Genomic DNA, 24560 nt, shown 5'->3' with positions numbered 1-24560 from the left:
CTACATAGAAGGCACGGGTGCCCATGGCTTGGGACCTCAGCTGCCGAGTCTATGCACCAGCGCTGGGAAGGAAGGTGAGGTGAAACTACAGTAGCCTGAGACACTGGTGGAAAAGCAGCAGGAAGAGCCTAGAGGGAATGAGGCTTGAAGCCCCATCAGGGAAAGTTCACCAGGCTAACTAGAGGAGAGAAAAAAAAATAAAAGGGACCAGTACGGACACGATTCTCTCTCTCCACTCACCTTACAAAGGCAAGCAAGACAGAGCAGGTGCCATTTTGGACATACGTAACAGATACGACAGCTCAGGGCTGCGCCCACCCTCAGCCAAACAAAAAAAACCTAACTCTGGTGGGGAGAAATAACAGGGGGTTAAGACCTAGTGAATGTGTGGAGTTTATGAACTGGGACTGTAAAAAAAAATGAGGGTGTGTGGGAGAACTCACGGAGTGCCTGAGACATACTCTCGGTGGGAGATGCCACAAATTTGGTAACCTTGGCAACCTGGTGGGAGATTGCAGGGGAATCTGAGCTTACATGAGGACTGCACAGATCCTTTGTGTGGTCCTTGGGACAGGGCAGACGAATATTATACCAACAGGCACTGATTGCCTTCAAGGAGAATAGCTCAGCTGTGTAGAATTACTTCCCTTCTGAATAAAAAAGAGAGAGAGAGAGAGATTTACCATGCCAAACCTGGTGTGTCAACTTTGGCATACTCTAAACCTGGAAGAACTGAACAGAGCTCTCTGGCCACACCCACCACAAGCCTCTAAAGATCCACCAAAAGCAGACAGTCCACTTAATCTAGAGTCACAGTATAACAAGAAAAGCCACTACAGCAAGGAAAAAATAAAAAAGAAACCAAAGAATATCTCCACAATGCCAAGCAATGAGTGCAGAAACCGAGGAAACAAGAACAAGAAAGACACTACGACACCCCCAAATGAACATGACACTCCAATACAAGATTATGAACATGATGAGATAGAAGAAATGCAAGATACGGATCTCAAAAAATTTATGTTAAGAACATTTAGAAGTTCTCAAAAACAAATTCACAAACTACAGAAATCCTTACTGGACAGGATAGAAAATCTCTCTCATGAAAATGAAATCTTAAGGAGGAATCAAAATGAAATGAAGAATATAGTAGAACATGAAATTGTGATATTGAAGTCAAAATGAAATGAAGAATTCAATAGACCAAATGACAAATGCATTTGAGAGCCTTAAAAACAGAATCAGTGGAGCAGAAGAGAGACTATCAGACTTAGAAGATAGAGCACATGAAAGTATACAGTCAAACCAAAGAAAAGAAGAGGAAATTAGAAATCTAAAAAACATTGTTCAGAATCTACAGGATATTACTAAAACACCCGACATTTGGTTTCTAGGAGTTCCTGAAGGCATGCAGAGAGAGAAAGGATTAGAAGGCCTTTTTAGTGAGATACTAGCAGAAAACTTTCTGGGTTTGGAGAAGGACAGAGACATCCAAGTAGAGGAAACACATAAGACCCCCAATAAACATGACCAAAAGAGATCCTCACCATGCCATGCTGAAATAAAACTCACCAGAGCGAAACATAAAGAAAAGATTCTAAAATATGCCAGAGAGAAACGCCAGATTACTCTCAGAGGATCTCAAATTAGACTCAAAGTACACTTCTCATCAGAAACCATACAGGCTAGGAAGGAATGGTGAGATATAGTCCAGGTATTGAGAGAAAAAAACTGCCAGTCCACAATATTATATCCTGCTAAGCTCTCCTTTGTGAATGATGGTGAAATGAAGACCTTTCATAGCAAACAGAAATTGAAAGAATTTGTCACCACTTGTCCAGCCCTACAAAAGATGCTTAAAGATGTGTTACACAGAAACATGGCCATCAATATGAAAGAAGATAAAGGAAGAAAACCTCCCAGTAAAAGATCACAGGAAGTTCAAAGCATATATTAGAAATCTTTAGAAAAATGGCAGGGCAAAGTCACTACTTATCAATAGTCACATTGAGTATATATGGCCTCAACTCTCCAGTTAAAAGACACAGACTGGCTGAATGGATTAAAATACAAAACACATCTATTTGCTGCTTACAAGAAACACATCTTTCCAACAAATATGCATGCAGATTGAAAGTGAAATGCTGGAAAAAGATATTCCATGCTAACAGAAACCAAAAAAGAGCTGGTGTAGCCATATTAATATCAGACAAAATAAATTTTAACACAAAAACTGTTAAGAGAAACAAAGAGGGGCACTATGTAATAATTAAGGGATCAATTCAACAGAAAGATGTAACTATTATAAATGTTTATGCACCTAATTACAGGGCACCGGTTTATTTAAAAGATATGTTAAGGGACTTAAAGGGAGAAATAGACTCCAATACAATAGTATTGGGGGACTTCAATACTCCACTCTCAATAGACAGATCAACCAGAAAGAAGATCAACAAGGAAACAGATTTAATCGACACTATAGCACAAATGGATCTAACGGATATCTATAGAAGTTTTAATCCTACACTTAAAGAATTTACATTCTTCTCAGCAGTTCATGGGACCTACTCTAGGATTGACCACATATTAGGCCATAAAGCAAGTCTCAGCAACTTCAAAAGAATCGAAATCATATCATGCATCTTCTCAGACCACAGTGGAATGAAGCTGGAAATTAGCAACTCAGGAAGCCCTAGAGCATATGCAAACACATGGAGATTGAACAACATGCTCCTGAGTGAACACTGGGTCACAGAAGAAAGCAAAAGAGAAATCAAAAACTTTCTGGAAGTAAATGAGGATAACACCACAACATATCAAAACTTACAGGATACAGCAAAAGCAGTGTTAAGGGAAAGTTTATAGCAATAGGTGCCTACATCAAGAAATTGGAAAGGCACCAAATAGATGAGCTACCAATGCAGAAATGTAGAAAATGTAGAAAAACTACAGCAAACCAGACCCAAAACTACTAGGAGAAGAGAAATAATTAAAATCCGAGAAGAAATCAACAGGATTTAATAAAAAAAAATATTAGAAAAGATCAGTCAAATGAAGAGCTGATTTTTTGAAAAAATAAACAAAATTGACACAATTGGCCCTACTAACTAAAAAAAAAGACCCAAATAAATAAAATCAGAGATGAAAAAGGGAATGTAACAACAGACACCACAGAAATAAAAAGAATCATCAGAAATTACTACAAAGAGTTGTATGCCAGCAAACAGAAATCTATCAGAAATGGATAGATTCCTGAACACATGCAACCTACCTAAATTGAAACATGAAGACACAGAAAACCTAAACAGACCCATAACTGAGACAGAAATTGAATCAGTAATAAAGGCCCTCCCAACAAAGAAAAGCTCAGGACCAGATGGATTCACTGCTGAATTCTACCAGACATTTAAAGAAGAACTAACTCCAATTCTTCTCAAACTATTCAGAAGTATTCTATGAAGCCAGCATCGCCTTAATCCCTAAGCCAGAGAAAGATGCAGCATTGAAAGAAAATTGGCCTGCGCCGCGGCTCACTAGGCTAATCCTCCGCCTTGCGGCACCGGCACACCAGGTTCTAGTCCCGGTCAGGGCACCGGATTCTGTCCCGGTTGCCCCTCTTCCAGGCCAGCTCTCTGCTGTGGCCAGGGAGTGCAGTGGAGGATGGCCCAAGTGCTTGAGCCCTGCACCCCATGGGAGACAAGGATAAGTACCTGGCTCCTGCCATCGGATCAGCGCAGTGTGCCGGCCGCAGCGCACCAGCCGTGGCGGCCATTGGAGGGTGAACCAAAGGCAAAGGAAGACCTTTCTCTCTGTCTCTCTCTCACTGTCCACTCTGCCTGTCAAAAAATAAAAAATAAATAAATAAAATTAAAAAAAGAAAGAAAATTACAGACCAATTTCCCTGATGAACATAGATGTAAAAATCCTCAATAAAATTCTGGCTAATAGAATGCAACAACACATCAAAGATCATCCACCCAGACTAAGTGGAATTTATCCAGGGTATGTAGGGAAGGTTCAATGTTCACAAATCAATCAATGTGATACACCACATTAACAGACTGCAGAAGAAAAACCATCTGATTGGCCTGCGCCGCGGCTCACTAGGCTAATCCTCCGCCTAGTGGCGCCGGCACTCCGGGTTCTAGTCCCAGTTGGGGCGCCGGATTCTGTCCCGGTTGCCCCTCTTCCAGGCCAGCTCTCTGCTGTGGCCAGGGAGTGCAGTGGAGGATGGCCCAGGTGCTTGGGCCCTGCACCCCATGGGAGACCAGGAAAAGCACCTGGCTCCTGGCTCCTGCCATCGGATCAGCGCGGTGCGCCGGCCACAGCGTGCCGGCCGCGTCGGCCATTGGAGAGTGAACCAACGGCAAAGGAAGACCTTTCTCTCTGTCTCTCTCTCTCACTGTCCACTCTGCCTGTCCAAAAAAAAAAAAAAAAAAAACCATCTGATTATCTCAATAGATGCAGAGAAAGCATTTGATAAAATACAACACCCTTTCATGATGAAAACCCTAAGCAAACTGGGTATAGAAGGAACATTCCTCAATACAATCAAAGCAATTTATGAAAAACCCACGGCCAACATCCTATTGAATGGGGAAAAGTTGGAAGCATTTCCACTGAGATCTGGTACCAGACAGGGATGCCCACTCTCACCAGTACTATTCAATATAGTTCTGGAAGTTTTAGCCAGAGCTATTAGGCAAGAAAAAGAAATTAAAGGGATACAAATTGGAAAAGAGGAAGTCAAACTATCCCTCTTTGCAGATAATATGATTCTCTACTTAGGGGATCCAAAGAACTCTACTAAGAGACTATTGGAACTCACAGAAGAGTTTGGCAAAGTAGCAGGATATAAAATCAATGCACAAAAATCAACAGCCTTTGTATACACAGGCAATGCCACGGCTGAGGAAGAACTTCTAAGATCAATCCCATTCACAATAGCCACAAAAAAAAAAAAGCAATGCACAAAAATCAACAGCCTTTGTATACACAGGCAAAGCCACTGTAATCCATAAACTGTACTTTGGAAATTTATATTTATTAAATAAAAGTTAAAAAAAGCAATGAAAAAAAACCACAATGAGGTTTCACCTCACCCTTGTTAGAATGGCTTACATACAGAAATCAACAAACAACAAATATTGACAAGGATGTGGGGGAAAAGGCACTCTAATTCGCTGTTGGTGGGAATGTAAACTGGTAAATCACTATGGAAGACAGTTTGGACAAACCTCAAAAATCTGAATATAGTCCTACCATATGACCCAACCATACCATTCCTTGGAATTTACCCAAGGGAAATGAAATCAGCAAATAAAAAAAAAGAGTTTGCACCCCCATTTTTAGCTAAAACATGGAATCTACCTAAATACCCATCAACTGAAGACTGAATAAACAAACTACGGGATATGTACTGCATGGAATACTACACAGCTGTTAAAAAATCTGAAAATCCAGTCATTTGCAACAAATGGAATATTCTAAAAAACATAATACTTAGTCAAATAAGTCAGTCCCAAAGGCACAAATACCATATGTTCTCCGATTGGTGAGAACTAATAGAGCACCTAAAAGGAAACCTGAAAAAGTGAAACTGACACTTTGAATACTTTGAAAATCAATGACCTGAACAGCCCTTATCATGACTATTGAGGAACAGCTCTAGTTTTTTTTTTCTTTCTGAATACCATTGGTTAGAGTCTTTACCTAACACAGAATTAATCATATGTGTATAAAGTCAATTAAAAAATAAATCTCAGGAAATAACAATGGGAATAAGAGAGGGAAGCTCTATAGATCTGCATACACGCCTGCAGACTTACTTTTAAGTGTACAGTTTAAACTTCCTTTGGTACCCCAAATCCCATTAACTTGAGTGGTAAAAATGCCAACTCAAGTATTAAAGTGACCAAATTATGTGTTAAAGTGATTATATAAATATGATCTAGTGTCAAGTAATAAGAATAGATAGAAATAAAAAGGAGAGAATGCTCCAACATGGGAAGTAGGCCACACAGTATACTCATAGAATGACAATCACTTTAAATAGCACTCTGATCTCAGAATTAGCTCTTAAGGCATTCTGGTCATGCTGAAAAGCCCATGAGAGCATTTCAGGCATGAAAAGCCAAGACACTGTGGCAAAGAAAATTTTTTTAAATATCCTACAGTGGGACCGGCGCTGTGGCGCAGTGGGTTACCACCCTAGCTTAAAGTGCAGGGATACCATATGGGCGCCTGTTCAAGACCTGGCTGCTCCATTTCCTGTCCAGCTCTCTGTTATGGCCTTGGAGGGCAGTAGAGGATGGCCCAAGTCCTTGGGACCCTGCACCCACGTGGGAGACCCGGAGGAAGGTTCTGGCTCCTGGCTTCGGGTTTGCGCAGCTCCAGCCATTGCTGCCAATTGGGGAGTGAACCATTGGATGGAAGATCTCTCTTTCTCTCTGCCTCTCCTCTTTCTGTGTAACACTGACTTTCAAATAATAAATAAAATAAATCTTAAAAAATATCCTACAGAAAGCATCTTCATGAGACCCCAGTGGAAAAGAAGGGGACATCAAAGAAAGACATACTTTTCTCTGAAGGGAGGAGAGAACCTCCACTTTGCTCCCGGTCTTGCCTAAATACTGACAGAGACTGTGATCTCAAAATGTTTCCATAGTTGGGCAACTCACGGCAAGAGCCTCGGGTGATCACTGACATAATACATAAGAGTGTTAATTATTAAATTAACAGCAAGAGTCACTGTGCACTTACTCCTCATGCAAGCCTCTTTCTTAAATGAGCTGTACTATGAAATTCAACTGTAAAACTTTTTCTCAGTTTTTTATATTTAGTGTGTGTGTATATGCAAATAGTTGAAATATTTACTTAGTACAGAGTTGGTCTTCTGTGTATAAAGTTAAGTAAAAATTAATCTTAATGGAGAATGAGACTGGGAATGGGAGAGGGAGGAAGAGTAGGGGAGGGAGTGGGAGTGGGAGGGTGGGTATGGTAGGAAGAATCACTGTATTCCTAAAGATATACTCATGAAATTTATATTCATTAAATAAAAGGTTTCTAAAAAAATAGTTATCTGTACTCCCATGTTCATTGTAGCACAATTCACACTAGCAAAGATACGGAATCAACCCAGATGTTCATCAACTGTTGACTGGATAAAGAAATTATGGCATATATACATTATGGAGTACTACTCAGCTGTAAACCAAAAGTGAAATTCTGTCTTTTGCAACAAGATGGATACAACTGGAAACCATTATACTTAGTGAAATAAGCCAGTCTCAAAAAGACAGATATCATATGTTCTTCCTGATCCAAGGTAACAGAGTACCTAAAATGTAATGTATTGGAGTGAAATGGGCACTTTGAGATTCAATGATTGTTTACAGCCCTTTTCTCTTTTGTTGAAGAACAGTGTTTTTTTCTTCACACTATTTGTTGAACTCTTTTACTTAGTATAGGGTTAACTTTTTGGTCATTAAATAAACCTAAAATAGATCTTTATAAAAATTATGAGTAGGAATGGGAAAGGGAGGTGGGAGAAGCATTGGAGAATGGGTGGGGAGTATCACTATGTTCCTAAATCCATATACATGAAATACATGAAACTTTACAACTTAATCATTTTTTTTTTTAAAAGAGCTGAGTTCAGCCCTTGTGATCAACTGTTCTCTCAGGAACAAAAATACTTGAATAAAATTTCATACATTCTATTCAATATGTAATTATTGGTCTCCAAGTTTGCAAAAAGAAGGCAACAATACAACTATAATAGGAATCCATAGTTTCATTGTATGTGATAAGTCATGCTAAGTGTTTTAACACAGAAATACAGATCTTAGGCAGAAATCCCCTCTCTACACAGAATATGTCATTGCCAATGTGAATCTGGCTCATCTCCAGAGAAGCAGGCTCAACAGGGATGAATGGAAATATACTAAGGGCCAATCAAAATACAAAGGTAATTCTTTCAAAAAGGATCTATTAACATTTACAAATTAAATACTTCCTATATCCCAGACAGGAGACCTAAACCAAACAATGGATTCCAACGGAATGTACTCAGCAGACGGAGGCTCTCAGAAGTCACTGATGATGATGGAGAATCCAGTCCCTTTCTAGTAGTTTTTGATCTGTTTGGCTGACGTCAGAACTGATGATCTCGAACAATTTTGAATGGTTCATATTTAGCCTGGGTTTGACCATGAGGCAATTATCCTGATAGAAGGGTTTTTTTAAGCCACTCTGTTGTTGGAGTGGGAAAGAAGAAATGGAATTTTTCCCAGTGTTCATTTGCATTACTCAAATTCACTGTTGATCACTCTCAGCATTATTTACAGGAGGGAGCATCTTCCCAAGCCAAAACCTATCCTTAGCTTAGGCAACGCTTGCTTTTTCTTTATCTTCTGTTGACATTTACTCATTTTTGTACTGTTCATGTTTGGTCAAGAAGACCTGAGAGGAACAGCTGGCCCCCACTGGCCTGCTCCTACAAGAATGGTCTGGAGCATCTGAAGAGGAGCTCGTGTGTATCTCAGAGGCCCCTAAGTCCTGGGAGGGAACTGCATGCTCTGGGAGCCATCTTTCTTCACAGGAAATGGGCGTGTTGAAAGTATCTTTTGCAATCTTGCTCCCTGTGTTCCTGTCCAGGCCCAAAAATGTAACCTCAGACTGGCTGCACTCAAAAGGAGTCTTCTCAGTCATTCGATCTTCCTGCAAACTTTTATCATGAGGTGGTGAATGATGATTCTGGTTTTCATCATCTTCCATGGGAATACTTGGTACATTATCCAAGAACAGAGGAGAAGGACATCTGAAGGACTTCAGGGACATGGGCGGATCTTCGGCAAAATACAAGCTGGCTTGGGCACTTTCCAGGGCATTCAGGACCTAAAGAGCAAAGAAGCAAACCAACACTGAGTTAAGCTTGAATAACCTTCCCTCTATCTGCCTATTAAAGAATCTTCTCTCATTTTCATTAAATTTTAAAGTATAAAATTTTGAATTAGAAAGGATTTTAAAGATCTGCTAAACCTCTTTATTTCTGATATGTAAATTAAGTGACTGGAGGCAAAATGTAAAAGAAATGGCAATGTATTATATATAAAATGTCCCAATTTTAGCCCTTGATTTGCCATCCAATGGCTTTGTGGCCTTAAGAAACTCTCTTTACATTTTTTACTTCAATCGCAGTATGTGGGGAATTGGAATGGTGGACCTAATTTGTAGTTCTTAAATGCCAGAACCCAGAGGACCTTTCTTCTTTCTTTTTTTTTTTTACAGGCAGAGTGGACAGTGAGAGAGAGAGACAGAGAGAAAGGTCTTCCTTTGCCTTTGGTTCACCCTCCAATGGCCGCCGCGGCTGGTGCGCTGCGGCCGGCGCACTGCACTGATCCGATGGCAGGAGCCAGGTACTTATCCTGGTCTCCCATGGGGTGCAGGGCCCAAGCACTTGGGCCATCCTCCACTGCACTCCCTGGCCACAGCAGAGAGCTGGCCTGGAAGAGGGGCAACCGGGACAGAATCCGGCGCCCCGACCGGGACTAGAACCTGGTGTGCCGGTGCCGCAAGGCGGAGGATTAGTCTAGTGAGCCGTGGTGCTGGACAAGGACCTTTCTTAAAACACAAATCCTTTGGCCCCCACCTAAAGACTGTCATTCAAAAAACAAGGAAACAAGGACTCAGGCATCAGTATTTAAAAAACTTTCCAGATATTTGGATGTGCAGCCAGATTTGGGAACCCTGCACTTAATATAATAAAACATACAATATACCATCACACACACATTACTTGAAAAATTCACGAAGGGAGCTTTACAATTTACAAAGCATGTTCATGTGTTTTATCTTCCTTAAGCTGCCCAAACGACATTATTACAGGTTGAGTATTCCTTATCCAAAATGATTAGGCCCAGCAGTGTTTCAGGTTTTGGAAGATTTGCACAGATTTTACTGGTTGAGCATGCCTAATCTAAGAATCTGAAATCCAAAATCCTCCAAATTCTTAACTTTCTGAGCACCATGCGCAGAGCCTGTGGAGACGCTGATCGGATAAGAATTACTGCTACCTAAATCCAGCTGCCTTTCAGACCAGACCTAAGCCGTCACTTCCATCCAGAAGCTTCCACAGGCTGGCATGTATTCTGACACTATGCTCCCACATAAGCTTGAGCTACATCCATCATGATGCTTATCCTACTAGACTAAAATTGCAGTTACTGGCCTGACTCCTTCTGACTGAATTTGAGAGTCACTGAGTCTTGGTCACTGTTGGGACATACTTTAAATTTTTGTTTATTCATGTAAATAAATAAATGGAACCATGATTAAATTCTGGGACAAATAAATTTTAAAAAAATAAAAGAAATTGACACACACAAAAAAAGATATTTATACTGCATTTTGAATGGGCCATATCTCTTAATAAAGACTCAGTAAAATATTCTCTATAAACTACTAATTTATAACATCATTGAATTGTTTTACAGTGCTCTGGTTCCATCCAATAGTGACCTCTCACATAGTTTCAAATTATGTGAATTTTTAAAATAGAAAAGCTAGTAAGTTTGAATTCTCCGTTGGAGAATTTGTCACATCAATAAACAATTCACTTAAATAGGGCCAGCATTGTGGCACAGTGCATCAAGCCACCACTTGCAAAGCTGGCATCTTATATTGAAATGTCACCTGCTTTACTTTTGAGCCATTTTCCTGCTAATTTTCATAAAAAAGCAGCAGTGCTTGGGCCCCTACTACCTATGTAAGAGATTTAGGTGGTGTTCCTCACTTCTGGCTTCAGCCTGGTCCAGCCTTGGTTGTTATGGCCTTTTGGGGGAGTGAACCAGTGAATGGAAGATCTCTTTTTTTTCTCTGTCTCTCCCTCTCCTTCTCTGCCTTCCAAATAAATAAATAAATCTTCAGAAACATCACTGATGTATACAACTCACTCAATTTGCATTTTTATGAGTTCTGAATAAAGCCATGCATACACGCACCTCATCCATTGACGGTCTTAACTTTGCTCGCGTCGCAGCACACTGGACTGCCAGAGAGAACAGCTTGGCAGAGAAATTCCGAGGACAGGGAGATACTTTCTTATCTAGAAGTGAGAAACATGAATCGAGGCCTCTCTTCTCCATCAATTCCATAAGGAGATCCCTCTAAGAAGAGGAGACAACCCAATCATTTAGAACCCCATCAGAAAAGTGACCAAAAGATAGATGCCAGTATGAAGGCAGCTCTTACCAGCTGAATATGTTTGGGATCATCTAACACCACTCTACAGCCTGTCAAGATTTCCATTATTACCTACAAGAAATATATAGAAAGTGAAAGCATATGTTAAATTTATAGGCACAACTTGTGACTGTTAATTATGACAAGGATGATTTTATATTACTACATGGATTATGCAAAATTAATGTGTATGACAATAACACGAAATCAGTAAGTCTAAAAGTTAAAGTTCTTTGAAAGAAAATGCATTTTTAGAATGTAGAATCCTCTTGACAATGCATTCTGCTCCTTTGTTAACTAGTTGTTGGTACTTACAATCCCAAAGCTGTAGATGTCTGTTTTCACTGAGAGTTTCCCTTGTCTGATGTACTCTTCTGGCATGTACCAGAGATGTCTAGTGCTGCTGCTGGCCACGCTTATGGTAGAACTTTGGTGTTCAAGGTGGGATCGGAAGTGTGCCATGGCAAAATCAGTTAGTTTGGGTTCACACTTATCATCCAAAAGTATGTTTGCACTAAAATTGTGATCAAAACAACAAGCAAGACATCAGAAGGTGTTTCCATGAAAGATTTTAGGGCAACCTCAACTTTTTAACTGGTTAATTAGAAATGTTGATATAATAAAGTCAAACATAGATTCCCATGAATTAAAGAACACTTTTTTCATTTTTCTTAAGATGTAAGCCCAAGTATTGCATAAAACCTAAAATGAAAACCTGACATGGTCATAATTATCATTTCAAATTTGTAGACACATAAAAGGAGATGGTGAATAAAGCCACTGATTTGTCAATAAGAAAAGCTAAAGATAAGATAACCAGTGCAGCTTTCTCCATACTTTTCTTACACTTAAGGAGAATGTGAATTAAGTGTTAAGCACCTAACAAGTGTGAAGCGCACAGAACTGCACTGTGGAATGCCTGGCACAGAGCCACTCACTTGGAATGATTTCAGGAATCTTTTGTAGGCCCTGACTTAATGAGAGCCCTGCATCATTTTTGTATCTCTTGGGCTTTTATTGTCTTTGAATCTCATTTAAAATATAAACAACTACAGAAGCAAAGACAAAATGCTTATATTCAATGATCACATGAAAACTTTAATAATCACTTGACATCTTGGTGAGGATAAGCATTAGATTTCTTTTACCTTCCTAGGGCTGTAAGAGCAGGGACAGGAAAGGGGAAGCCAAGAGAGGGATGCATGTCACATAGGGCACAGCTGGGAGTGGGTCCAACTCTGCCCTTCCCTGGCTGTGTGACCACTGGTCACACAAAATTACTTCACTCCACAAAACTCAGTGCCTTCTCTTCCCACATGTGAAAGGAGGAGAGCAACAGAATTTATAGACTTACAGGGGGAGTTAAAATGCACTGCCTAGCACATGCTAATGCTAAAAGTAGCTAAAATAACGATTATTAATCACTTAGAAGATAGAGGTTGGAATTTGATGTAACAGTTAAGATACTGCCTGGAAGATGACTGTACCCTGTATCAGAGTGCCTGGGTTCGAGTCCTGACTCTACTTCTGATTTCAGCTTCCTGCAGCTGATGGCTCAAGTAGCTGGGTCTCTGCGTCCCATATGGGATACCAGGAGCCTGGACCAGCCCCAAGATACTGCCAATGGGAGACCTCCTCTCCCCTCCCCTCCTCTCCCCTCCCCTCTCTCTCCCCCCCTCCCACCTCTGCCTTTCAGGGTTTTTTTGAGAGAGAGCAGATGGATATTGACAGAGCAGGTAGGCTATTCAAATCTTGCTTTTGGCTTCCTGAAATGAAAGTATTTACTATGGGGTAAATAAAAAATCTTTTGGAGAAAAGGATATAAAAGACAAGTTTATTGGTGAAGAGTTTTTTTTCAGAAATCATGTATCGTTTTTTTCATAATAAATATTTTCTACAAACGTTCTGAAGATCTCATGTGCCAGGCCAGCCCAGCCCAGCTAAGAAGCCAAGAAGTATATTTGTGTACTATATACTATTATTAAAAGTGGTAACAGTGGGGTGGATATCTGATACAGTGGTTAAGTGGCTGCTTGGGACACCCGTACCTCATTTTGAAGTGTTTGGTTTGAGTCCTGGATACCTGCTTTCTCTCCTGCTTTCTTCTAATGCACACCCTGGGAGGCAGCAGATGACGAATCAAGTATTTCGGTCCCTGCCATCCGTGTGGGAAACTTATATGGAGATACAGGTTCCTGGCTATTGTGGGCATTCGAGGAGTGAAGTGGGGGATGCATTATCTCTTTCCATCTGTCCTCTCTCTGTCTTTCAAATAAAATGAAGATAAATTGATAGAAATTTTTTAAAAACAAAAAATAAAGGTGGTAACAGCTACTGGGATTCTTAATTCTGAACAAATACTGGGTCATACAAGTTTCAGAAGTCTTTGCTGTCCCTATACAAATAGGCCATCAGAAAGGCCCTAATTCCACAAATTTGAATTCTCAGTGTTAGTAATATCCAGAGGATGCAGGGTCCTCCTTCTATTTAGAGGATTTAGGAGCACAGCCCAATGTTTGAAGCTGTGTCTCAAGAATTCTAATCCAGACTTTGTCTAGGACTGACAGGACAACAGACACAATGAAGGGACTCTCAAGGATCCCTTAAAGATATAGAAAGACACACTTTAAACTTCATTTCACTTCTTTCTCCTCTAAGGGTGGCAAGACAATTAAAAAATCCCAAGATCCCACCCCAGGCATGAGCCTAGGGCTCTTTATCTGTTGTGTGCTTCGTGCATTTATGGGGAGAAAGAGAGGATTGACCCCAGGACTTCTATCAATGAGAACAGTCCTTATCTTTCTCCTTGCCTGTGTTTTCTCCCCCAAAACCAAGCAGTTCCTGGAGTATGGGTCTTGCACAGCACCTTCTACTCCATCCCTCCCCAGTTTGCTCACTTTCTCATTTAGAACATGACCATCCTGACATTCCTCTGAAGACAAAATAAAGACATACTGAATTAAATGTCTAGAGTCAGATTCCACTTTCTCTCCAGCAGTAGACAAGGGCATTTAGTTCAGAATGACTTCCTCCACAGGTGTTTACAGCACTCACTCATATCAAGCCTGGGGCTTCTGACGTTGCACTGTCTCAAAGTGCTGGGGTATGAGAAAGCAAGAGTTTTCCAGACTGACCAGGACAGGGAGCTGGGCAGAAAGTTTCACCAGTTCTCATCGCCAGGACCCAAGCTGCTGCCCTCCAGTTTCTCTGCCACACGGAGGGCCACTTCCACAGCCCTCACTGTGGTGTAGAAAAGCTCTGAATTCCAGATTCTATTTCCTTTTTTAAAAAAAATTATTTTTTATTTTATTTGAAAGACACATATACACCCAGAGAGATAAAATCTCCCATCTGCTGGTTCATTCCCCCAAATGCCTACAATGGCTGGGTTGGGCCAGGCCAAAGCTGGGAACTCAATCCAGGTCTCCTATGAGGGTGTCAGGAACCAAAGTATTTGAACCATCACCTGATGCCTCTCAGTTTCTGCATTAGCAGAAAGCTGGAACTAGGATTAGAGCTGAGACTTAAGACTAGGCACTCTTATATGGGATGCAAGCTTCTCAAGTGGTGTCTTATCTGCCAGGCCAAACATACACCTCTGAATGCCAGATGTTTCAGTGTTAAACATCAAGCCCTCTTCATCCTACACCCCAGCTCCAAAGAAGCTATAAAACCCTATTAACAATCCACACTGATGAGAAGGCCAAGATGAACTTGTGAAACACCTAAAAATCCCCAAATCTTTTCTCAGTGCAATTTTTTTTAAAAAAGTAAAAGTAACAACAAAACTTGTATTCTAGTCCACTTATTGGACATTCAGTGACACCAGGAAACCACTGTCAGCAGCTGATGAGTCACATTGCTGTGAAAGTTAGTCGGGGGTGAATGGAGGAACCACAATGTGTCACACACCAGGAAAAAAAACACCACAGAGGACCTCGGGTCAGGGAGAGGTCACCAACAGGACATGAAGTTATTTCAGAGGATGCATTTACACATTGAACAGTGACATTTGGTGGAAAGACAAGTCATTTCCCAGAAGACTTCAGTGTTTACCTAAATTTTGAGCCCAGTGATTATTCTGTTGTAAATAAAGGTTAATGGTAGCTGAGGAAGAAGGATGTCCTGTTTCAGGGAGGTAAAATTTGCAAAAAGCACTTGAACAATCAATTTCTATCCTAATTAATTCCCCTGCTTCAAACTTAAATACAATGTTCGAGCATAAAGTATGTTCTACCATAGAGGTCAACTGAATAGATTTATGCTGTGGCATGAAAACAGACTAATAAAGACAACATAAAAATAATTAGAATCATAATAATACAACACACAAGGGCAGACTGCTAACTATGGTAGCCACCAAAGAAACAGGCAAGAGACAGGTGTTGGTCCACACCTTGAATTTAATATTCCTATATTCTGTATTTCCTACTATTTGCCATAAGACTATTTCCTGCAAGGGAGGCCACCACCTCTCTAGATCATTCTTTCAGCAGAAAGATTCTGGGTTGTACATTGAGGAAGTGGGGAGAATCTTTTTTTCAAAGAGTTATGTATTTTATTTGAAAGGCAGAATTAGAGAGAGAGAGAGAGAGAGAATGAGAATGAGAATGAGAATGAGAATGAGAATGAGAATGAGAATGAGAATGAGAATGAGAATGAGAATGAATATCTTCTGTCTGCTGGTTCACTCCCCAAATCTCTGCAATGGCTGGAGCTGGGAAGAAGCCAGGAGTCAGAAGCTTCTTCCAGGTCTCCTATGTGGGTGCAGAAGCCCAAGCACTTGGAACATTTTCTGCCACTTTTCCAGGAGTATTAGCAGGAGGTAGATCAGAAATGAAGCAATTGGAACACTAACTGGTACCAAATGGGATGCTGGCACTGCAGACAGTGACTTAACTCACTATGCCACAATGCTGGCCCTAGTGGGGAGAATCTTACACAGGTGGTGAGTTTGTATCCCAATTCTGGGGACATTTCTTAATCTCTCTATTAAGACAGGTTTCTAGAACAGTTATTTTGGGGAACCTGAATCATCAAAACTACTTGATAGTGAGAATTGTTTTCTTTGCTCACCAGTTTGTCTTCTCCTCTCCACCCCTTTTTAAAGATTTATTTCTTTGTTTGAGAGGCAGAGTTACAGACAGGGAGAGAGAGAGAGAAAGGTCTTCCATCTGCTGGTTCACTACTCAAATGGCCACCATGTCTGGAACTAGGCCAATCCAAAGCCAGGAGCCAGGAGCTTCTTTACGGTCTCCCACTCTTCTCTCATTCAAACTCTTGGGCCTTAAACCTAACCAAAGGTACATACTTATAGATGGTCCCCAACTTACGATGGCTCAGTTTATTATTTTTTAACTATATAAAGGCACAAAGAGTTTTTTCTACCCAGCTCCCTGCTAATGCACCTGGGAAGGCAGCAGATGATGGCCCGGGTGCCTGGATCCCTGCCAACCACGTGGGAGACCTGGATGGAGTTCCACATTCCTGGTTTTGGTCTGGACCAGACCTGGCTCTTGCATCTATTTGGGGGAGTGAACAGCAGATGGAAGATATCTCCCTATCTGACTTTCTGCTCCATCTATCACTCTGCCTTTCACATAAATAAATAAATCTCTTCAAAAAATAATGGTGCAAAAGTGATATGCATTCAGTAGAAATCGCACTTCCAGTTTTGAAGTTTGTTCTCTTCCCATGCTGGCAATATCTGAGGCTCCCTCATGATGCCAGGCAGCAGCAGTGAGCGTAGTTCCCAGAGGTCCCATGTTCATAAGGGAAAACCACCAGTGCTCCACAGTGTTCTCGGCTGTCAGCAGTTTTTGGATTCTGGTATTCCATACATTATGATGCATTCAACACTTTATTATAGAACATACTTTGTGTTAGATGATTTTGCCCAGTTGTAGGCTAATGTAAGTGTTCCAAGCAAGGTTTAAGTAGGCAAGGTTAAGCTACGATGTTCGGTAGGTTAGATATAGTAAATGCATTTTTTTTTGACAGGCAGAGTGGACAGTGAGAGAGAGAGAGACAGAGAGAAAGGTCTTCCTTTGCCGTTGGTTCACCCTCCAATGGCCACCGCGGCTGGTGCACCGTGCTGATCCGATGGCAGGAGCCAGGTACTTATCCTGGTCTCCCATAGGGTGCAGGGCCCAAGCACTTGGGCCATCCTCCACTGCACTCCCTGGCCACAGCAGAGAGCTGGCCTGGAAGAGGGGCAACTGGGACAGAATCCGGTGCCCCGACCGGGACTAGAACCTAGTGTGCCGGCACCACAAGGCGGAGGATTAGCCTAGTGGGCCGCAGCACCGGCCGTAAATGCATTTTTGATTCATGGTAGTTTCAACTTCACAGTGGGTTTACCAGGACATAAATCAAAGAGAATCTGTAGAATATAATGCAGGATTTGAATTTAAGTGAAAATAACATTTTAACATGTCAGAGCACTATTGTGTATATATACATATATGTGTGTGTGTATTTTTCCTCCATTTGGAAAGACAGTGAGAGACAGACAAAAAGAGATACCATCTTCTGGCTCACTCCTCAAATGCCCACAATGGATGTGCTGTGCTGGGGCCAGAGCCAGGAGCCAGGAATTCAATCTAGGTATCCCATGTTGGTGCATGAGTCCAGTTTGTTGAGCCATCACCTGCTGGCTCCAAGAGTCTGCATTAGCAGGAAGCCAGAGTCAGGGGCAGGAGCTGGTGATACAACCCAGGCACACAAATGTAGTATACAGGCATCTTAACAGGCTAAATACATGCTACCTAAAGAGAAAAAAAAATTTTTTTGACAGGCAGAGTGGACAGTGAGAGAGAGAGACAGAGAGAAAGGTCTTCCTTTTCCGTTGGTTCACCCCTCAATGGCCGCTGTGGCCGGCGTGCTGTGGCCGATTTGCTGCGGCCGGCGCACCGTGCTGATCCGAAGGCAGGAGCCAGGTGCTCCTCCTGGTCTCCCATGCGGGTGCAGGGCCCAAGCACTTGGGCCATCCTCCACTGCACTCTCGGGCCACAGCAGAGAGCTGGATTGGAAGAGGAGCAACTGGGACAGAATCCGGCGCCCTGACCAGGACTAGAACTCAGGGTGCCAGTGCCACAGGCGGAGGATTCGCCTATTGAGCCATGATGCCAGCCAGAGAAATTATTTTTACAGGGAGTTATTGGTACACAGTAGCATAGCTCCAGAGTGCCTGGAAACTCTTGGGAAAAGGCAGGACTCCACCCAATTTATCCCTCACTTACCCCTCTGGGATACCCTGAGGCAACAGGACACACAATGCTGTATGTATCATGGCTGCTGCAACACCAAGGTACCCCTCACCAGATATTGTGCCTCTCCTCACTACATAAAGCAAGTTCCAGTTTCCCCAAGGCCCACAAGTTACAGGAAAAGTCACACACACACACACACACACACAACACTCCTGCACTTCTGTGTACACTGCATCCTGCCAGGATTGATAAGAACTAAAACTCTTGATTCCCTTGGTGGATTATGAAACTTTGTCTTTCTTCCCCCATTAAACCTAGGCAGGACCTAGCGATAGTAGTAAAACTTGTGTTAGCCTCATTGGTGCCTGATGAGCCTGAGCTTGCTGTGTAAAGGACCAGTCACTAGAGGTGTTCCCTTTTTAAGAAGGACCTCAACCTTAAATAACTTAATGTTTCTCCTAATGGCCCAAAGGAAACCTAAGGTCACGACCACTATTAATTTCTAATATTAGGAAGCTGAAAATAAATATGTTGTTACTATTTCACATTTTTAGTGCCTTGAACTCATTTGATTCTACATTTTCAAATATACCATCTTGTGTAGATTTTAGCATGACATTGTTTTCTGCTAACATAGTTTAACATACATTTATATATACATACTTTCTCTGATTACTTAAATTTGTTAAAGCAGCATGTCAGGCAGACTGTTGAGAAGATGTAAATATCCACCCAATCGTATTTTATCCAGATATCCTCTTTGCAGGTTACTGGACTGATTCCACCAGATGGAGATCAGTGGGATGGAGCTAGGCACTGAGAATTAATTAGGGCAGCAAATCCTCCTAAACACAGTTCAGAATGGGACAGATCAGGAGTGGTGATGACAAGCGGGTGTTTTTAGAGGGAAATTAACAGTGCGTAACGGATGGTTTGAGGGCTTTAAATGACTATCAATCCTTTAAAAACTCCACGTTTTCCAATGATTGACACCTACTATGTAGTCAATAAACATTTACTAATGAAGGAATCCATGAATGAACTCTAAATTCAAATAATAGTAAGTGAAGGAACTTGAAGGCAAGAGTCATGATCTAAACACAGAATCAAATCAGAAAGGGTTGCAGAGACTTCTCTGAGAGCCAGGGGACTAGGTTCATATTACTCATCTGTGTATTGTTATCACTGTGCTTAAAGGAACAGGATCAATGCAACTACATTATACTTGTTTTCCCTACTCTTTTCTTGGTATATTAAATTGTTTCAATTCAGAGACTATGAAAGATGCTTTGTGATATTACTGAGACATTTTCAAATAGATTGGCCTACCAAGTAGTTTAGTACTATAAAACCAAATGTTCATTAAAGCATAAATGCTATGAATTCAGAAATTCATTCCTTCAAAGGATTACCAAAAAAAAAAAAAGAGGTGCTCCTTTTTAAACGTAGAACTTCAGCTCTAACCACACTATCACAATACCACCCTAAGCCTCAGTTTCCACATTAGTAAACAGATGATAATGTGTACCTCCTTGTGTCCTTTTTATTTTAAATCTTTATTTATTTGAAAGGTAAAGAGACAGAGAGATCTATTTCTATCTGCTCATTCACTGCCAAAATACCTAAAATAGCCAAGACTGGGCCATGTCAAAGCAGGGAACCTGGAACTCCACTGGGCTAGCAGTGACCCAGGGACTTGAGCCTTCACCTGCTGCCTCCCAGGGTGTGCATTAGCAGGAAGCTGGAATTTGAAGCAGAGCCAGTAATCCATCCCAGGCACTCAGATATGGGATGTGGGTGTCAACCTCTGCACCAAACCCCTGCTCCCTCCCCTTCAGCTTCCTACAAGCACTAAATAAGATGAGTAAGTAGGGTTTATGACACATATAAAGGTCCCTAAAATGGGCTTTAAAGGATGTGGGTGTCCATTGTTTATCCTACATTCACTACTCTACCTTTAAATCCCAAAATGCTTGTCTGGGTATCTCTATTATTATTATTATTATTTTTTGACAGAGTGGACAGTGAGAGAGAGAGAGACAGAGAGAAAGGTCTTCCTTTTTGCTGTTGGTTCACCCTCCAATGGCCACCGCGCTGCGGCCAGTGCACGGCGCTGATCTGAAGCCAGGAGCCAGGTGCTTCTCCTGGTCTCCCATGGGGTGCAGGGCCCAAGCACTTGGGCCATCCTCCACTGCACTCCCGGGCCACAGCAGAGAGCTAGACTGGAAGAGGGCCAACCGGGACAGAATCTGGTGCCCTGACCGGGACTAGAACCCGATGTGCCAGCGCCGCAAGGCGGAGGATTAGCCTATTGAGCCGCGGCGCCGGCCGTTGTCTGGGTATCTCTAAAAGAGACACCAACTTAAGTGACAGAGAGGTACAGGAAGCTGTAGGATGACCCTGGAGATCTGAAGACTCTTGGGTTAATTAGTTTCAAGGAGTCAGCTAAACGTCAAAATAGTTACAGAGATGGCCTGGACAGACCTAACTGAAGTCACATTTCTAGACAGTGTAAGCTAATGAAGGGAAAAGGAAACTATTTGGCATGGCTTCTACATGTACATAGATCTCTGTGTATATAAACAAATGCTGTGGGGGGATTTGGGTACAGTGATAGCAAACAGAACAAATAGGGGAAGTTTCAATTTACTCGTGTGTAATATTTAATTGTTTTGGCATCTCTTGGGAAAATGAGCATATTTGGATGTTTTAGAGAAGGGAAGACACTGGGGGGAAATAGGAAACTCTGAGGGGAAAGAATTGTTGACATCTAGAATGTTTCTGAAAAATAAAAATAGGTTTTTGGGGAGGAAAGAGGGAGAAAGAGGAGGTTGGTTAATGAAACTATTGATCAGTCCGAGAAACACACTGCATTCCCACAGGCTTTGATATCCTGATACCCGTGGGAGTGCGGCCTTGCCAGCATGTGGCCCACCCACAGGAGGGGCATTCCTCTTAGGTCTAGAGGGTAGAGGTAGGAGGAACTTGGGTCCTCAGGCAGTGAGTGTGTCCTGACTGCTGGAAGTCATCAGCCTGTGGCAGCTCCCCAGCCCTTCTTCCCAACCACTCCATCTATCTAGTCCTTCACAAAGGAAATTCTCCACACATTCACTCTCTCTGACCCTACATCTCTGATCAACTTTCATTTAAAAAAATCCATTTTAAATGGTTTCTTCCTTCCTTTCCTTCCTAGACCACCTCCCTTGTATGCAAGATTGTTTCACTTGGCAGGGGACAAATGGTAATACCGATTAAACAACATGATTTTATGGGAAACATCAGAAATGTTCCCCAAGATTATCTCCTTGCTTTGGAAACATCAGCAGGGATGAATGTCTGGGATAAAAAATGCTGAGGATAAAATGCCTTTCAATTTGAAATCATTCATAAATGTGAAAACAATTAAGCTTGCTAAGGCATTGGATGGGAGTAACAAGGAGGTTTACTACTTTCAGATGCTTTTATGTGATCCTGTAATTCAAAAACATCTTCGTTTCCCAAATAAAAATGTGAGGGACTCTTGCCAGGAGTACAGACTGCAACTCTTCAAGATTCTTTTCTTTAAATCCCTTCCTCCTCAAATTCCACCATCTGGAAGTGAATTTTGTTTTTATAATATTCTCTTTGAAGGGTTCAAATTACTAAGACATTTTTGGGCTAAATAAACCACCAGACTTGCTGAAAATACCTCTGAAATGTGGGATTTGCTTCCTCCGGTGGGTGTTCCTCAGCCATGCCCTCGACAATTTCTTCCTTAGAAAGCCATTTACTCTCACTGCTTGAATAAGTGAAGATTGCCAGTGCATCATCTGCCCATCAAGTGCCAACCGGCATCTCCACTTAGAGTCCATTGTCAACATGTCAAAATTTGCACACACTAATTATGCTCTCCTTTCCAATTTCCCTGTCTCTTCCGATGAAGCCAACATGATCTCATAATCCTGACCTTTAATTCTCTAGTAAGGGCACGATGGTCAGGCTCATATAAACATGTTGTTGCATCTCCCTTCTCCACTTATGGCCCTGTGACAGAGGCCAGTTACTAACCCTGTAAGCCTCAGCTTTCTCCATGTCAAATCGAGATAACAATAATTCCTAAATTTAGGGTTGCTGGGAGGATTAAAAACAGGTGATTCAGTGGGTGTGGAGGTCAGGTCTAAAATCCTTTGGTTTTCATTGAGCTCCCTGAGCTCTCTGCAGCCTATCAACTACCTGACCAATATATTAGTGCCCACCAATGCAATCAAGATAAACTTTATGTGCTTACTACTGCTGTGGAGTTTGCTTTATGCTATTCCTCTCATCTCAAAAGCATTCCCCCTCCTTTATTTTTATCCAACTTTTTCATGCAACCCTAAGATTCACTTCTCCTATGACCTTTTCATTCAATGACTCTGAATTCTGGTATTTCTCCTTTCTTAAGATCCTACTGGACACCCTGAACCATATCATTTGGCATATTCACAAAGACCATCTAGTGTTGCTTTCATAAGCATAATGTCAAGTCTACAAAAGATATTAAGTAAATATTGGTTGATATAATCAATTGGTTAAGAGGATTTGAAACCATTAGTTAGTGTTAGACCATGCAGCACAGGAGTGACAAATATGTGGCCCAAATGTTGACAAAACATTCTCCTTTATTCTTGGCAGACATCACAAGTTGAGTTCAGAAAATATCCACTGTAGCTTCCCTTTCAACATTGCCCTTGGGAAGTCATTACCAATCAATCAAAGATGGAATGTGAAACGAAACTGATTTGTCATCACTGCCACAGAATAGCGGCTTCTTTGTCACATGCAGTAAATGAGGCCCACATGGCTGACACAGCTTATTCTATGCAAAACAACTTAATGGTAGCGTCAGGACTAAAACCTAGCTCTCCCATTTCCTTGTTCAGTACTCTTTCAATTTACAGTCGGCTCTCCATATCACCAGGTCTGGCATCTGTGGATTCAGCCACACAAAGATTAAAAATATTTGAAAAAAAAATCCCAGGAAGTTCCACATCATACATGAATGAATTCACTGTGTGCCTGGCACTATGATGAATTCTCGCCCATGAAGTGATGTGTAGGCACACTCTTTGTAGCCTCTGCCGTGGCATGCATCCTCTGTTTCTCTTCAGCACACCTTTTGGAGCTCTGTCCACCTCACATGTCTTTGTGTACTATGTATTTAAACCTACAGCAGCTGGATCTGTACTGAACAGCTACAGACTTCTTCCCTTGTCATTATTTCCTAAACAATACAGTACAACAACTATTTACAAAGCATTTACATTGTATTAGGTATTATAAGTAATGTGGAGATGATCTGAAGTACAGGGAAGAATATGTACAGATTATATAGTTGGTGCTGAGTGTCCGAATGGGAAGACTGTGACCAGAGAGCATGACCTTACAGACTTGGGGACCCCTCCCACATCATCATCCGTCCTCTTCTGCAGGGACAGTGTAGACACTATTTCATTCTGCTGAGACAAAAGGTGTGGCTCACACTTTTGGGCTCCAGGCTGCTGAAGAGTAGTTGTACAAATTTTCATTTTAAAAAAGGTTTAAAAACCATAAAGGCATACAGTTATCAAGATTCAGTACATATAGACTAAATTAAAGAGAATGATGGAAATAATAACTTCAGAATTTCACTTAGTAACATGAGACTCTCTTGTAACAACTTCCAATTATTTGGCTTGAGGGAGAAATATATGATGCCAAGTTATTTTTTCTAATAGATTACATTTTATTATAAGAGAACATAGTCCTCAAATAAACTTTAAAAAACATAAAGCAGAAGTAAAAAAAATAAGGCATTAAAGTAAATAAGCCATAGTCTTTCTATCCAAATAAAGACATGACCATTTTTAAAAAAGATGTATTTATTTGACAAGCAGAGTGACAGAAAAAGAGAGACAGAAAGAGAGAGATCTTCCATCTGCTGGTTCACTCCCCACATGGCCAGATCTGGGCCAGGCAGAAGCCAGGAGGCAGGAACTCCATCTGAGTTTCCCACATGGGAAGCAGGGGCCCAAGTACTTGGGTATTTTTTGCTGTCTTCCCAGGCACATTAGCAAGGAGCTGGGTCAGAAGTGGAGCAGCTAGACT

General features: G+C 41.4%; 1 protein-coding gene and 1 long non-coding RNA gene across 7 annotated transcripts in view; one reads left to right on the top strand and one right to left on the bottom strand.

The window, feature by feature from the left end:
* The window catches only part of LOC127491037 (uncharacterized), an 87747-nt gene that overhangs the window by 45964 nt on the left and 17223 nt on the right, over positions 1 to 24560 (top strand). The window lies entirely within an intron of this gene.
* The window catches only part of IRAK3 (interleukin 1 receptor associated kinase 3), a 65218-nt gene continuing 48438 nt past the window's right edge, over positions 7781 to 24560 (bottom strand). For all 6 annotated transcript variants that reach the window (XM_051845649.2, XM_051845650.2, XM_008256753.4 and 3 more), the window contains 4 exons: positions 11560 to 11758; positions 11254 to 11316; positions 11004 to 11168; positions 7781 to 8898 (listed from right to left, as the gene is read on the bottom strand). In XM_051845649.2, coding sequence (XP_051701609.2) covers positions 8425 to 8898; positions 11004 to 11168; positions 11254 to 11316; positions 11560 to 11758 — 901 coding nt within the window. In that variant the 3' untranslated portion in view covers positions 7781 to 8424. The remainder of the gene's footprint in view (positions 8899 to 11003; positions 11169 to 11253; positions 11317 to 11559; positions 11759 to 24560) is intronic.

Source organism: Oryctolagus cuniculus, chromosome 11, assembly GCF_964237555.1.
Source record: "Oryctolagus cuniculus chromosome 11, mOryCun1.1, whole genome shotgun sequence".
NCBI classification, from domain to species: domain Eukaryota; kingdom Metazoa; phylum Chordata; class Mammalia; order Lagomorpha; family Leporidae; genus Oryctolagus; species Oryctolagus cuniculus.
The sequence above is the reverse complement of the archived record's forward strand: the minus strand, read 5'-3'. Positions and strand labels throughout refer to the sequence as shown.